The sequence below is a fragment of the Rhinoraja longicauda genome, chromosome 35, assembly GCF_053455715.1.
Source record: "Rhinoraja longicauda isolate Sanriku21f chromosome 35, sRhiLon1.1, whole genome shotgun sequence".
Taxonomy (NCBI): Eukaryota; Metazoa; Chordata; class Chondrichthyes; order Rajiformes; family Arhynchobatidae; genus Rhinoraja; species Rhinoraja longicauda.
The window spans coordinates 22,756,792-22,767,287 of record NC_135987.1 but is presented as its reverse complement, the minus strand read 5'-3'; the positions used below and the strand labels follow the sequence as shown (position 1 = coordinate 22,767,287).

Genomic DNA, 10,496 nt, shown 5'->3' with positions numbered 1-10,496 from the left:
CGGTCTCTGCAGCAGGCGAAAATGTGTGGAGCTGTGGCGAGTGTTGGGGTCCCGTTGGAGGTGTGTTGGTTATGTTATGGAGGCCAATCTGCTACATACAGAAGGCGTTCAGTGGAGTAATCCCCCTCCCCCCGGCCGCGCGCTCTGCGCGACGCCGCCCAGCTGCGCGTGCCCGCGGCGCAGCGAGAGCAATGGCGGCAGATGAGCCTCAGCCGGCGAAAAAACCCAGGCTGGAAGATGAGCCCCTCAGGTAACAGTCAAAGCGCGGCTGCCCGACCCCTGGGCCTGGCTGCGTCGCCGCTGGAGGCCGGCGGCCATTCACTGGGGTCGAGGTCAAAGTCGCCGACCGCACCGAGACTGGGGAAGCAAGGCCGACGGCGCCGCGGATTGAGATGCGGCGCCCCCCGGCTCCGTGTACTCGCAGCTGCCTGTGGGCGCAGAGCCGAGGCAGGGGGAGGTGGGATGGATGCTCTCTTTCCCCCCCCCCCCCCCCCACTCCCCTGCCCTGCTTCCCTCCCTCACCTCCCCCGGGCCTAGTCCCCCTCCCCGGCCTGCTCTCTCCCCCCCTCCCCCGGCCTGTTCTCCCCTTCCCCCTCCCCGGCCTGTTCTCCCCTCCCCCCCCCCCCCTCCCTGCTCTCCCCTCCCCCCGGCCTGCTTCCCTCCCTCCCCCCGGCCTGCTTCCCTCCCTCCCCCGGGCCTAGTCCCCCCTCCGGGCCTAGTCCCCCCCACACCCCGGGCCTAGTCCCCCACACCCAGGGCCTAGTCCCCCCACACCCCGGCCTGCTTCCCCCTCCCCCGGGCCTAGTCCCCTCCCTCCCCGGGCCTCCCATGGCTCGGCCGCTCCATCGCGCCACTCAGTCAACCCAACTGAATGTGCAGCCTACTCTGGTGGTTATTGATTCCCCATTCACACGTGGATCGCCGTGGGCTAGAGTAACACTTCTGGGATAGCTAAAAAGACGCGTAGGAAGATATTCTTTTGTTAGTTGAGGCATAACATTCAGGATAATTATCCTCAGACTGTTTTTCCAACACTCGCCAAACTGTAGTGTGCAGTTCTTCATCGGTGGGACGAGGAGTAGAAAAATCAAGAATTCGCATTCTCGTTTCATGAATCTTTGGTTAGGCTATGTTTGGAGTATTGTGTGCAGCACTGGTCGCCCTATTCTGCGTAAAAATGTGGAAGCGTTTGGGGAATAGGTTCACCAGAATGCTACCTGAATTAGAGAGCATAAGGACACGTTGGACTAACATGGATTGTTTCCTCTGGAGCAGAGGAGGATGCTCCTGATAAAAGTTTATAAAAGTATGCGTAAAAGTACACAGCTGGACCCTTCTTACCTTAGGTGAAATACTGGAGGACATAACTTTGAGGTGAGATAGGCACATGAATATGCAGGAGTGGAGCGGTGTGGGTCACATGCAGGCAGAAGAGCTTAGTTTAATTTTGCATTATGTTTGGCACAGAAGGGCTGTACCTGTGCTGCCGCCTTCTATGCTGTTCTGTGTTAAAATGGCCTGTCTATGATTACGTTTTAAATGTATGGAGTCAAGCAACAAGTAGTGGAATTGTTAATAAGGTGTCTCCAAAGAAATTTGAGTTTTCAGGTTGTTCCTCAGACTAAATGATATTTGGTGAGTGGTTTGCATAAGACCTTCAATGAGTCCACAAGGATGTGACTATTGGTGTGCCTCAGAGTTTCCAAATGGTCTCTGTCTCTGGCCTTTCCACTTTCAAACCAAGCTCCACATAAGCCCAATGAACAGCTGAACAACACTTAAAACACATTCCCTCCATGATCACCTGCATTTCCTCCATATGCTCTAGATTCCTCCAACATCCCATGGAAGTATCTATGTGGGTTAATTATCTCAATGTGGGTTAATGGCAAAAAGAATCAACAAGGCATGGGGCATTTTGTGAATGAAGTTGTGGCAGAAGTTAGGGTTTGTATTTGGGTTGGGAAATTCAGTTCCTGTGTCACAACGACTACTGGAGAAGATCTGTGCAGTAAGGAACTACAGATGCTGTTATATACCAAAGATCGGCACAAAGTGCTGAGTAACTCAGTGGGTTCGGCAGCATCTTTGGAATAAAAGGATGCTGATTGAGTGACGATTTATGTCTGGACTTTTCTTCAGACTGAAAGTAGAGGAGGGCAGAACAAAGCAGGACCAGCAACAGATAACCGAGGAAGGGCGGACCCCATAATGGCCCATTGTTAGCTTGGTCTCATTTGGATTTTCTTCATCATCACCCATTACACTCATTCCATTTGTTAGTTATGGGAAAGGTCAGCAACAGAAATGGTGTTAATCAGCTGGAGTTATTGTCATTTCAGATTTCCAGTACCTTCAGCTTTCTCGACTACATTATTTTAATTCTAAGATTTTAACTAATTTTGAACTATCATATCATATCATATATATACAGCCGGAAACAGGCCTTTTTCGGCCCACCAAGTCCGTGCCGCCCAGCGATCCCCGTACATTAACACTATCCTACACCCACTAGGGACAATTTTTACATTTACCCAGCCAATTAACCTACATACCTGTACGTCTTTGGAGTGTGGGAGGAAACCGAAGATCTCGGAGAAAACCCACGCAGGTCATGGGGAGAACGTACAAACTCCTTACAGTGCAGCACCCGTAGTCAGGATCGAACCTGAGTCTCCGGCGCTGCATTCGCTGTAAAGCAGCAACTCTACCGCTGCGTTGCCGTGCCGTCTGATCCTATCGTCTGAGGTTCTGTGGGTATTTAGGCATTGTGCCATCAATATAAACATAGCACAAAAAGTAAGGAAATTTGTGTTTGGTAGATTATTTCTTTGTTGTAACAATGCTTCTTGGCAATAAATCTTGTACCGTTGGAAAGCCTGTTTATTTCCCTTTTAAATGGTGCCACATTTGTAAGGAACATGCATTTGTGGGATGAGCAGCAGAGCTGAGTATATGGGATGCGCCCATGAAAAATTTGCCAAATCTTCTCTGCCAATGCCAAACAGCTTATTCTGCTGTTGCTATTGACTCTTGTTTTGAGCTTCTGGTACCCCCAGGTGTTGACAAGAATGGGATGCCATCCCACAACAGTGTGTGACCAGGCTGGTGACCAGCATGAGGAGGAGGTGCCAGGCTGTTGTGGCTGTGTAACGTTCTTCCACACGCTACTGTGGCTCCTGTTTATTAAATGAATAAATTGTTAAATTGCCAATATGTCTTGTTTCTTCAGACCAATCATCCAATCCACCAAACAACACCGAACAAGAGTCAATGGCAGAATAAGCTGTTTGGCATTGGCAGAGAAGATTTGGCAAATTTTTCATGGGCGCAACCCAATATACTCAGCTCTGCTGCTCATCCCACAAATGCATGTTCCTTACAAATGTGGCACCATTTAAAAGGGAAATAAACAGGCTTTCCAACGGTATAAGATTTATTGCCAAGAAGCATTGTTACAACAAAGAAATAATCTACCAAACACAAATTTCCTTACTTTTTGTGCTATGTTTATTTAATTTGTTAAATTATTTTGTAAACACGGATGAAAGCTCAGTCTACAAAACTGAAACTTCAATATGAAAGATATATTGAATTCCTTACATAATTATAAATTGTTATGGATTGTCGGACACTTGCTACAACTCATTCGGTTCAGGATATAAAGCAAAGGATCAACTCCATCCATAACTAAGCATTCATACCTTTCAATTGTATTCCAATTTTAATAGCTGATTATACTAACGATAAATTATCAAAATAAAAAACAAGAGTGATTAAACATAACTAAATCAAATAAATTCAGTTTTACTGGATGAATGTTACTCTAACCTATGGTGATCCACCTGTGAATGATGAACCGATAACCCAATAGCAGGGTGTATGTTCAGTTACGTTGCACTGACACATGTTGACATGACCACCCTGGCCACACACTCATTTCACTCCTGCCATCGGGAAAAGGGTATAGGACCTGAAAACTGTAATGTTCAGCTTCAGGAGCAGCTTCTTCCCTCCAATCATCAGGCTATTAAACACTACAACCTCCAAATGAGCAATGAACTACATAGACTTGGGGGCGTTATTTTTGTCTTTACATTATTATTGTTTGTTTATTTTTATCTACGGGCCTTTTATTGTTTATTATGGTTTTACAGAGTACTATATTTACATATCTGTTGTGCTGCTACAATTAAATTTTTCATTCTATTTTGGGACATATGACAATAAAACACTATTGACTTGAGGTCTGACTCCTATTTATTGAATATAACTCTGGATTCAATACAATAATCCCAACCAGAGCCATCTCCAAACTCCTTGAGCTAGTACACCCACCACACCACCCCGTGAACACATCCTCCTACCCACCATCATCCTGGATCCTTGATTTCTGACCTATAGATCACAATCAGTAATGATAGGCAACAAAAATCTCTGATAATAACACATGTGCCCTGCAAATAGGTCCTCGGCCTCTTGCTACATTCTTACACTCTTACTATACACACACAACTATGTAGCCATATTCTGCTCTAACTCCATTTACATGTTTGCAGATAACAGCACTGTAATGGGCCGAATGTCAAACGATGAGACAGTAAAAATGATAGAGAGCAAATTATGTCAAGATAACCACATCTCCCTCAATGTCAGCAAGACAAAGGAGCTAGTTATTGACTTTGGGATATGATGTGGTATACATGACCCAAACAGCATCAGTGATACTGAAGTGGAGACGGTCAAGCGTTTCAAGTTCCTTGCTGTAAACAGCAAGGAGGTGTTCTTGAACTTGATGATCACAGTTTTCAGGCCCCTGTGTCGTAGGCCTAATGGTAGGTGCAAAGTGAAAGCGTGGCCAGGGTGGTGTGGGTCTTCAGTGGCACTGGCTGTCTTTTTTGAGGTGGCACCTTTAGATCCTTTCAAAGGTGGGGAGGTCAGTACATGTGTATCACTCTCTGTAGTCTCCTTCATTTCTGGTTGGTGAGTTGCCAAACCAGGCTGCAATGCCGCAATCATCTACTGTACACCTGGACAATTTCAATTATTTGTCATCAAACCAAATAGCTTCATCTCTGTTGTTAGCAGACTACTGTCCTCATAAGCTAAGTGCATAGTCTCGATCTCACAGTTTAGCTCATTGCAGATCGTGTACATTTTTTTACCTGCAGCTTCTCATTAATTGTAATACTTTAGCGCTGTGGCACTATATTCTGTACTTGGGTAATTTACCCTTTGCATTGCACTTGTCTATGGCTTGATTGTATGTAACTTTGTTGTATTTATGATAGTACGATTTGACTGGATAGCACAAAGTTTTTCACTGTTTCACTGTATATGTGACACCAATACTGATAATATGTTGGGGTCTGGAGCAGAGGCTGAGGGTAATAAGAATCTTTTTATCCCTAGATAAGATGCATCCAAGATATAGGTATACGTGATTGATTGGAAGTTGGGAAGGGATCTGATGGTGAACTATTATCAAGCAGTGAGTGGTTGGAATCTGGAATCTGCTGCTTGAGGAGGTGGTGAGGGCAGAGAGACTCACAACATTTAAGAAGCATTTAAACAGACATTTTAATTGCCAAAGTACAGAAGTCTTTGGATCAAGGGCTGCTATATGGGATTGGTATAGATAGGCACAACAGTCAGCATGGACATAGTAGGCTAAATGATCTGTTTCTGTATGACTGACTTTGATTTTAACTGTAGGTAGACACAGAATGCTGGAGTAATTCAGCGGGTCAGGCAGCATCTCTGGAGAGAAGGAATGGGTGACGTTTTGGGCCGAGACCCTTCTTCAGACTGATGTCGGGAGGGAGCAGGACAAAGATAGGATGTAGTCGGAGACAGGAAGACTAGTGGGAGAACTGGGAAGGGGAGGGGATAGAGAGGGGAAGGAGGGACTATCTGAAGTTAGAGAAGTCAATGTTCATACCGCTGGGGTGTAAACTACCCAAGCGAAATATGAGGTGCTGTTCCTCCAATTTGTGCTGGGCCTCACTCTGACAATGGTATTAAAAAATTGCAGATGTTGGTTTAAATCGAAGGTAGAAACAATGCTGGAGTAACTCAGCGGGTCAGGCAGCATCTCTGGAGAGAAGGAATGGGTGACGTTTCTCTGTGTTCTCTGCTTCTCAAAGCTTTTTCCAAAAGGATAATTGCTTACTGTTTATATCAATAACCTGGAGGGAACAAAACGTTTTACAAAATTGCTGATGATATGAAAATAGGTGGGGAAGGACATGTGGTGAGAACATTGTGATTCTGCAACTTGATATAGATTGTAACATTGGGCAAAACCCTGACAAATGGATTTTAATGTGGGAAAGTGTGGGGTTGTGCACTTCGATGAGAGGAATCAACATCTGGATCATCATCTAGATGGAAAGCAACTGCAAATGAGAGAAGTTCAGGGGGACAAAGTTCTCTTGTGCATGAATACAAGATATTAGGCAGGTGAAACAACGAGTTAAAGGCGAAAATGACATAATGGTGCTTATTGCAAAACAGTTGGAGTTTAGAAATGGGAATTGTTATAATTATACAGGGTATTGGTGAGGTCATATCTGGAATATTGCACATCCCCTTCACCTCAGGTAGGATGTAGCAGTATTTGAGGCAGTCCAAAGAAGTTTCACCAATCTAATTCCTCGGATGAAAGGATTGTCTAATCGAGATGCTAAACAGATTTGTTTGTATGCCTTGGAGTTCAGAATGATGAGGCGTGATCGTACCTAAACATACAGGATCCTCAGGGGGCAAGGTAGTACTCGTGTCAAGGTGCTCTCATTCGTGGGAGAGTCTTGGATGAGAGAACACATTTCAAGATTTGTGGTAGACACAAAAAGCTGGAGTAACTCAGTGGGACAGGCAGCATCTCTGGAGAGAAAAAAATTGCAGATGCTGGTTTACATCAAAGGTAGACACAATGCTGGAGTACTCGGGTCAAGATCCTTCTTCAGTCTCAAAACTTCCTCAGTCTGTCCTGCTGAGTTACTCCAGTTTTTTGTGTCTACGGCTTAAACCAGCATGTGCAGTTCCTTCCTACACAAGATTGGGGGGCATCATTTAAAACTGAGCCATGTAGAGGTAGATACATTTTTGAAGGATCAGTCTAGCTTTAAGAAATATCTCATGGACTACCCACAACACCAGAGGACCCCACACACTCAAAACCACTGCTGTACCACTATCAGGAACAGCTACCGCTACCCCCCTTGCCTACACTTTGGAAAATCTGACCACTGGCTGTGCTTCTTCCTGCATACAGACTGACTGAACCAGCAAAGAGGGCCTTGAAGTGCTGGTCAGGGGAGGCAGAGGAGTGGTTATGGCGCTGCTTCGAATCATTGGGCTAGGTCACGTTCAAGGATTCTCCAATGGACCTGAATGAATATGCCACAGTCATTAGCAACTTCACAGAGAAATGTGCGGACGAAGGTGTATCTGAAAAAGTTCAGAATCGTCTCCAACCAGAAGCCCTGTGAGAACCAGTGATCAATTATTATTCAAGGTCCAGGTATGACTTCCTGAAGGATCTCTTTGTGTAAAAAAAGGTTGCCCTCAGTTTCCTATTAAATCTTGTACTCTGGATAAAAGGCTCTGTGCATTTACCCTATCTATTCCTCTCGTGATCTTATAGATGACTACCATTCATCCTCCTGCGCTCCAAGGAATAGTCCTTGCCTACTCAACCTCTCCCTGTAGCTCAGGCCCTCGAGTCTTCGCAATATCCTCGTAAATCTTCCAGGAATGGGTGATGTTTCGGGTCGAGACCCTTAAGTCTGAAGAAAGGTCTCGACCCGAAACGTCACCCATTCCTTCTCTCCTGAGATGCTGCCTGACCTGCTGAGTTACTCCAGCATTTTGTGAAATAAATACCTTCGAGGTTGGGAGGTTATGTTAGATAAGACATTGGTGAGGCCACATTTAGATTATTGTCTTCAGTTTCAGTCACCATATTATAGCAAAGATGTTGTCTAGTGTAGATGGGACATGTTGTTCGGTGTGGGCAAGTTAGGCCGAAGGGCCTGTTTCCATGCTGTGTGAATCTATGACTCTAACCTACACAACTGAGTCAAAACCTTTTTAACATGGACACTGTATAAAGATTGTGCCCCACACTGATTGAATTAATAAAATTAAACAATTGAATGAATACTTCTGGTAAAAAAAATATTTGAACGCTTATCAGCTTCATCCAAAATTATTGATGAAATACTTGTAGATGACAGCATAAATTATAGAGATATTTGATCTTGGGTTGTTTTTCCGAATATGATTATTAATTTTTGTAAACATATTCTATTTTTGAAATAATATGGAACTGAGCATATTTTTTGGCATTGAATGCCAATAGTTCTCCAATGCAAATAAAATCTTAGTACTGCTCCTGCAGGCTAGGTGCCCTATTTGTATATTGCATAACCAGAGTTCAATAGCAAAACATCGAGTTAAATGGCACGTAACAGACCCTTTAGCTCAACTCGACCATGCCGAGCATGGCCACATTTGGCCAATATCCCTCTAAACCTTTTCTATCCATGTACCTATCCAAATGTCTTTTAAATGTTGTTATTCTTCCTGCCTCAACTACCTCCTCTAGCAGCTCATATCACCAACCCACCACCCTTCGTACGATCCTCTGTTACACAGAGAGTGGTTGAGGCCTGGAACGCACTGCCAGGGGTGGATGTGGAGGCAGATACAATAGTGGCATTTAAGAGGCTTTATATAGGCACATCAAAGTGCAGGGAATTGAGGGATGTGAATCGTGTGCAGGCTGATGAGATCCACTAGGCATCATGTTTGGCACAGACATTGTGAGCTGAAGACCAGTTCCTGTGATGTACTGTTCTATGTTTTAAAAGTTGCCCCTCAGACTCCTATTAAATGTTTCCCCTGTCACTTTAAACCAATACTGTCTTGTTCTTGATTTCCCTATCATGGGAAAAAGACTATTCAACCTACAAAACATCCTGCTAATCATTAATATTACCAGTGTTCAGCATTGTTCCAGGAAAAGAAACATATGTACCAAAGTGCTTTTTAAGCCATTGTATATTTGATATTGATAAAGAAATTAAAATTAGTAGTGGTTAGATTTTTACAAACAAGCCAAAATAAGTTCATAAGTTATGGGAGCAGAATTAGGCCATTTGGTCCATCAAATCAACTGTGCCATTCAATCATGGCTTATCTATCTTTCCCTCCTAACCCTATTCTGCCTTCTCCCCATAATGCTGAGGCTTTTTTAGGCCCTGGTCAGGCAGCATTCGGAGTACTGTGAGTGGCCTGTGAGCCATTTCTTGATAAGAATGGGTGTCAAGGGTTATGGGAAGAAGGCAGGAAGGCAGAGATCAGCCATGATTGAATGGCGGAGTGGACTCCATGGGCCGAAATGCCTAATTCTACTCCTATAACATGTGAACCCGTCATCCTGTACTAATCTAGAATGTATCTATCGCTGCCTTCAAAATATCCATTGACTTGGCCTCCACAGCCTTCTGTGGCAAAGGATTCCACAGGTTCCCCACCCTCTGACCAAATAAATTCCCCCTTATCTCCTTCCTAAAGAAACATCTTTTAATTCTGAGGCTATGACCTCTAGTCCCAGACTCTCCCATTAGAGGAAACATCTGCCATTCGATCATGGCTGATCTATTTTTCTCTCTCAACCCCATTCTCTCCCTTCTCCCCATAACCTTTGACAGGTTTTTGATTAGTAAGGATGTCAATCTTCCCTTTAAAACTTCCCATTGACGCCCTCCACAGCCTTCTGTGGCAATGAATTCCACAGATTCACCATCTTCTGGCTAAAGAAATTCCTCCTCGTCTTATTTCTAAAGGTATGTCCTTTTATTCTGAGGCTGTACCCTCTGGCCCGAGACTCTCCCACTAGTGGAAACAGCTCTCCACATCCACTCTAACCAAGCCTTTCACTATTCGGTAGGTTTAAATGAGATTCCGCTCTCATCCTTCTAAACTCCTGCGATACCGGCCCAGAGCCGTCACTCAATGAATATTACCACGTGCTTCGGCCTCATTTTGCCGTCAACCGGAGTAAATATTTCAACTCATTCTATCTTAACATACTATCTACATATGATACAAACATCATTGCAGAAAACGCATCTTATAAACGTTAACCTGTACATAGTAATATATGATATTAATTGTTTTCTCAAACTTGTATAATATTTAGAATATGTTCTCTCAAATGAAATATTGCAATCATTTCAGAAATAGCAATATAAATAGCGGGGCAATATAATTTGAAAATACTGCGATAGAAATGCCGCCTCATTAGTCATAATTTGCTGTTTGACAGGTTCCTCGTTTACTGCCTTGCATGTTTTAATAAGTACTCAAACTCTCCTTTGTATCAATGCGAAGTTAAATGTGGTATCTTGTGGTCTGCAATCAGTAACAAGATTCCTTCAGGTAACCTAAAAACGAAAACATCATTAAACAAGAAATATGCTTCAGTT

General features: G+C 44.0%; 1 protein-coding gene across 5 annotated transcripts in view; it reads left to right on the top strand.

Annotated features, from left to right (window-relative positions):
- The window catches only part of LOC144610030 (adenosine kinase-like), a 100,717-nt gene that overhangs the window by 1,722 nt on the left and 88,499 nt on the right, over window positions 1–10,496 (top strand). The window contains exon 1 of one of the 5 annotated variants that reach the window (XM_078428496.1): window positions 137–250. The exons of 1 other annotated variant lie outside the window; for it this stretch is intronic. In XM_078428496.1, the coding sequence (XP_078284622.1) occupies window positions 192–250 (59 nt within the window). In that variant the 5' untranslated portion in view covers window positions 137–191. Of the gene's footprint in view, window positions 1–136; window positions 251–10,496 lie in introns of those variants that run through there. 3 more of the 5 variants (XM_078428498.1, XM_078428492.1, XM_078428493.1) reach the window with 3 other exon arrangements.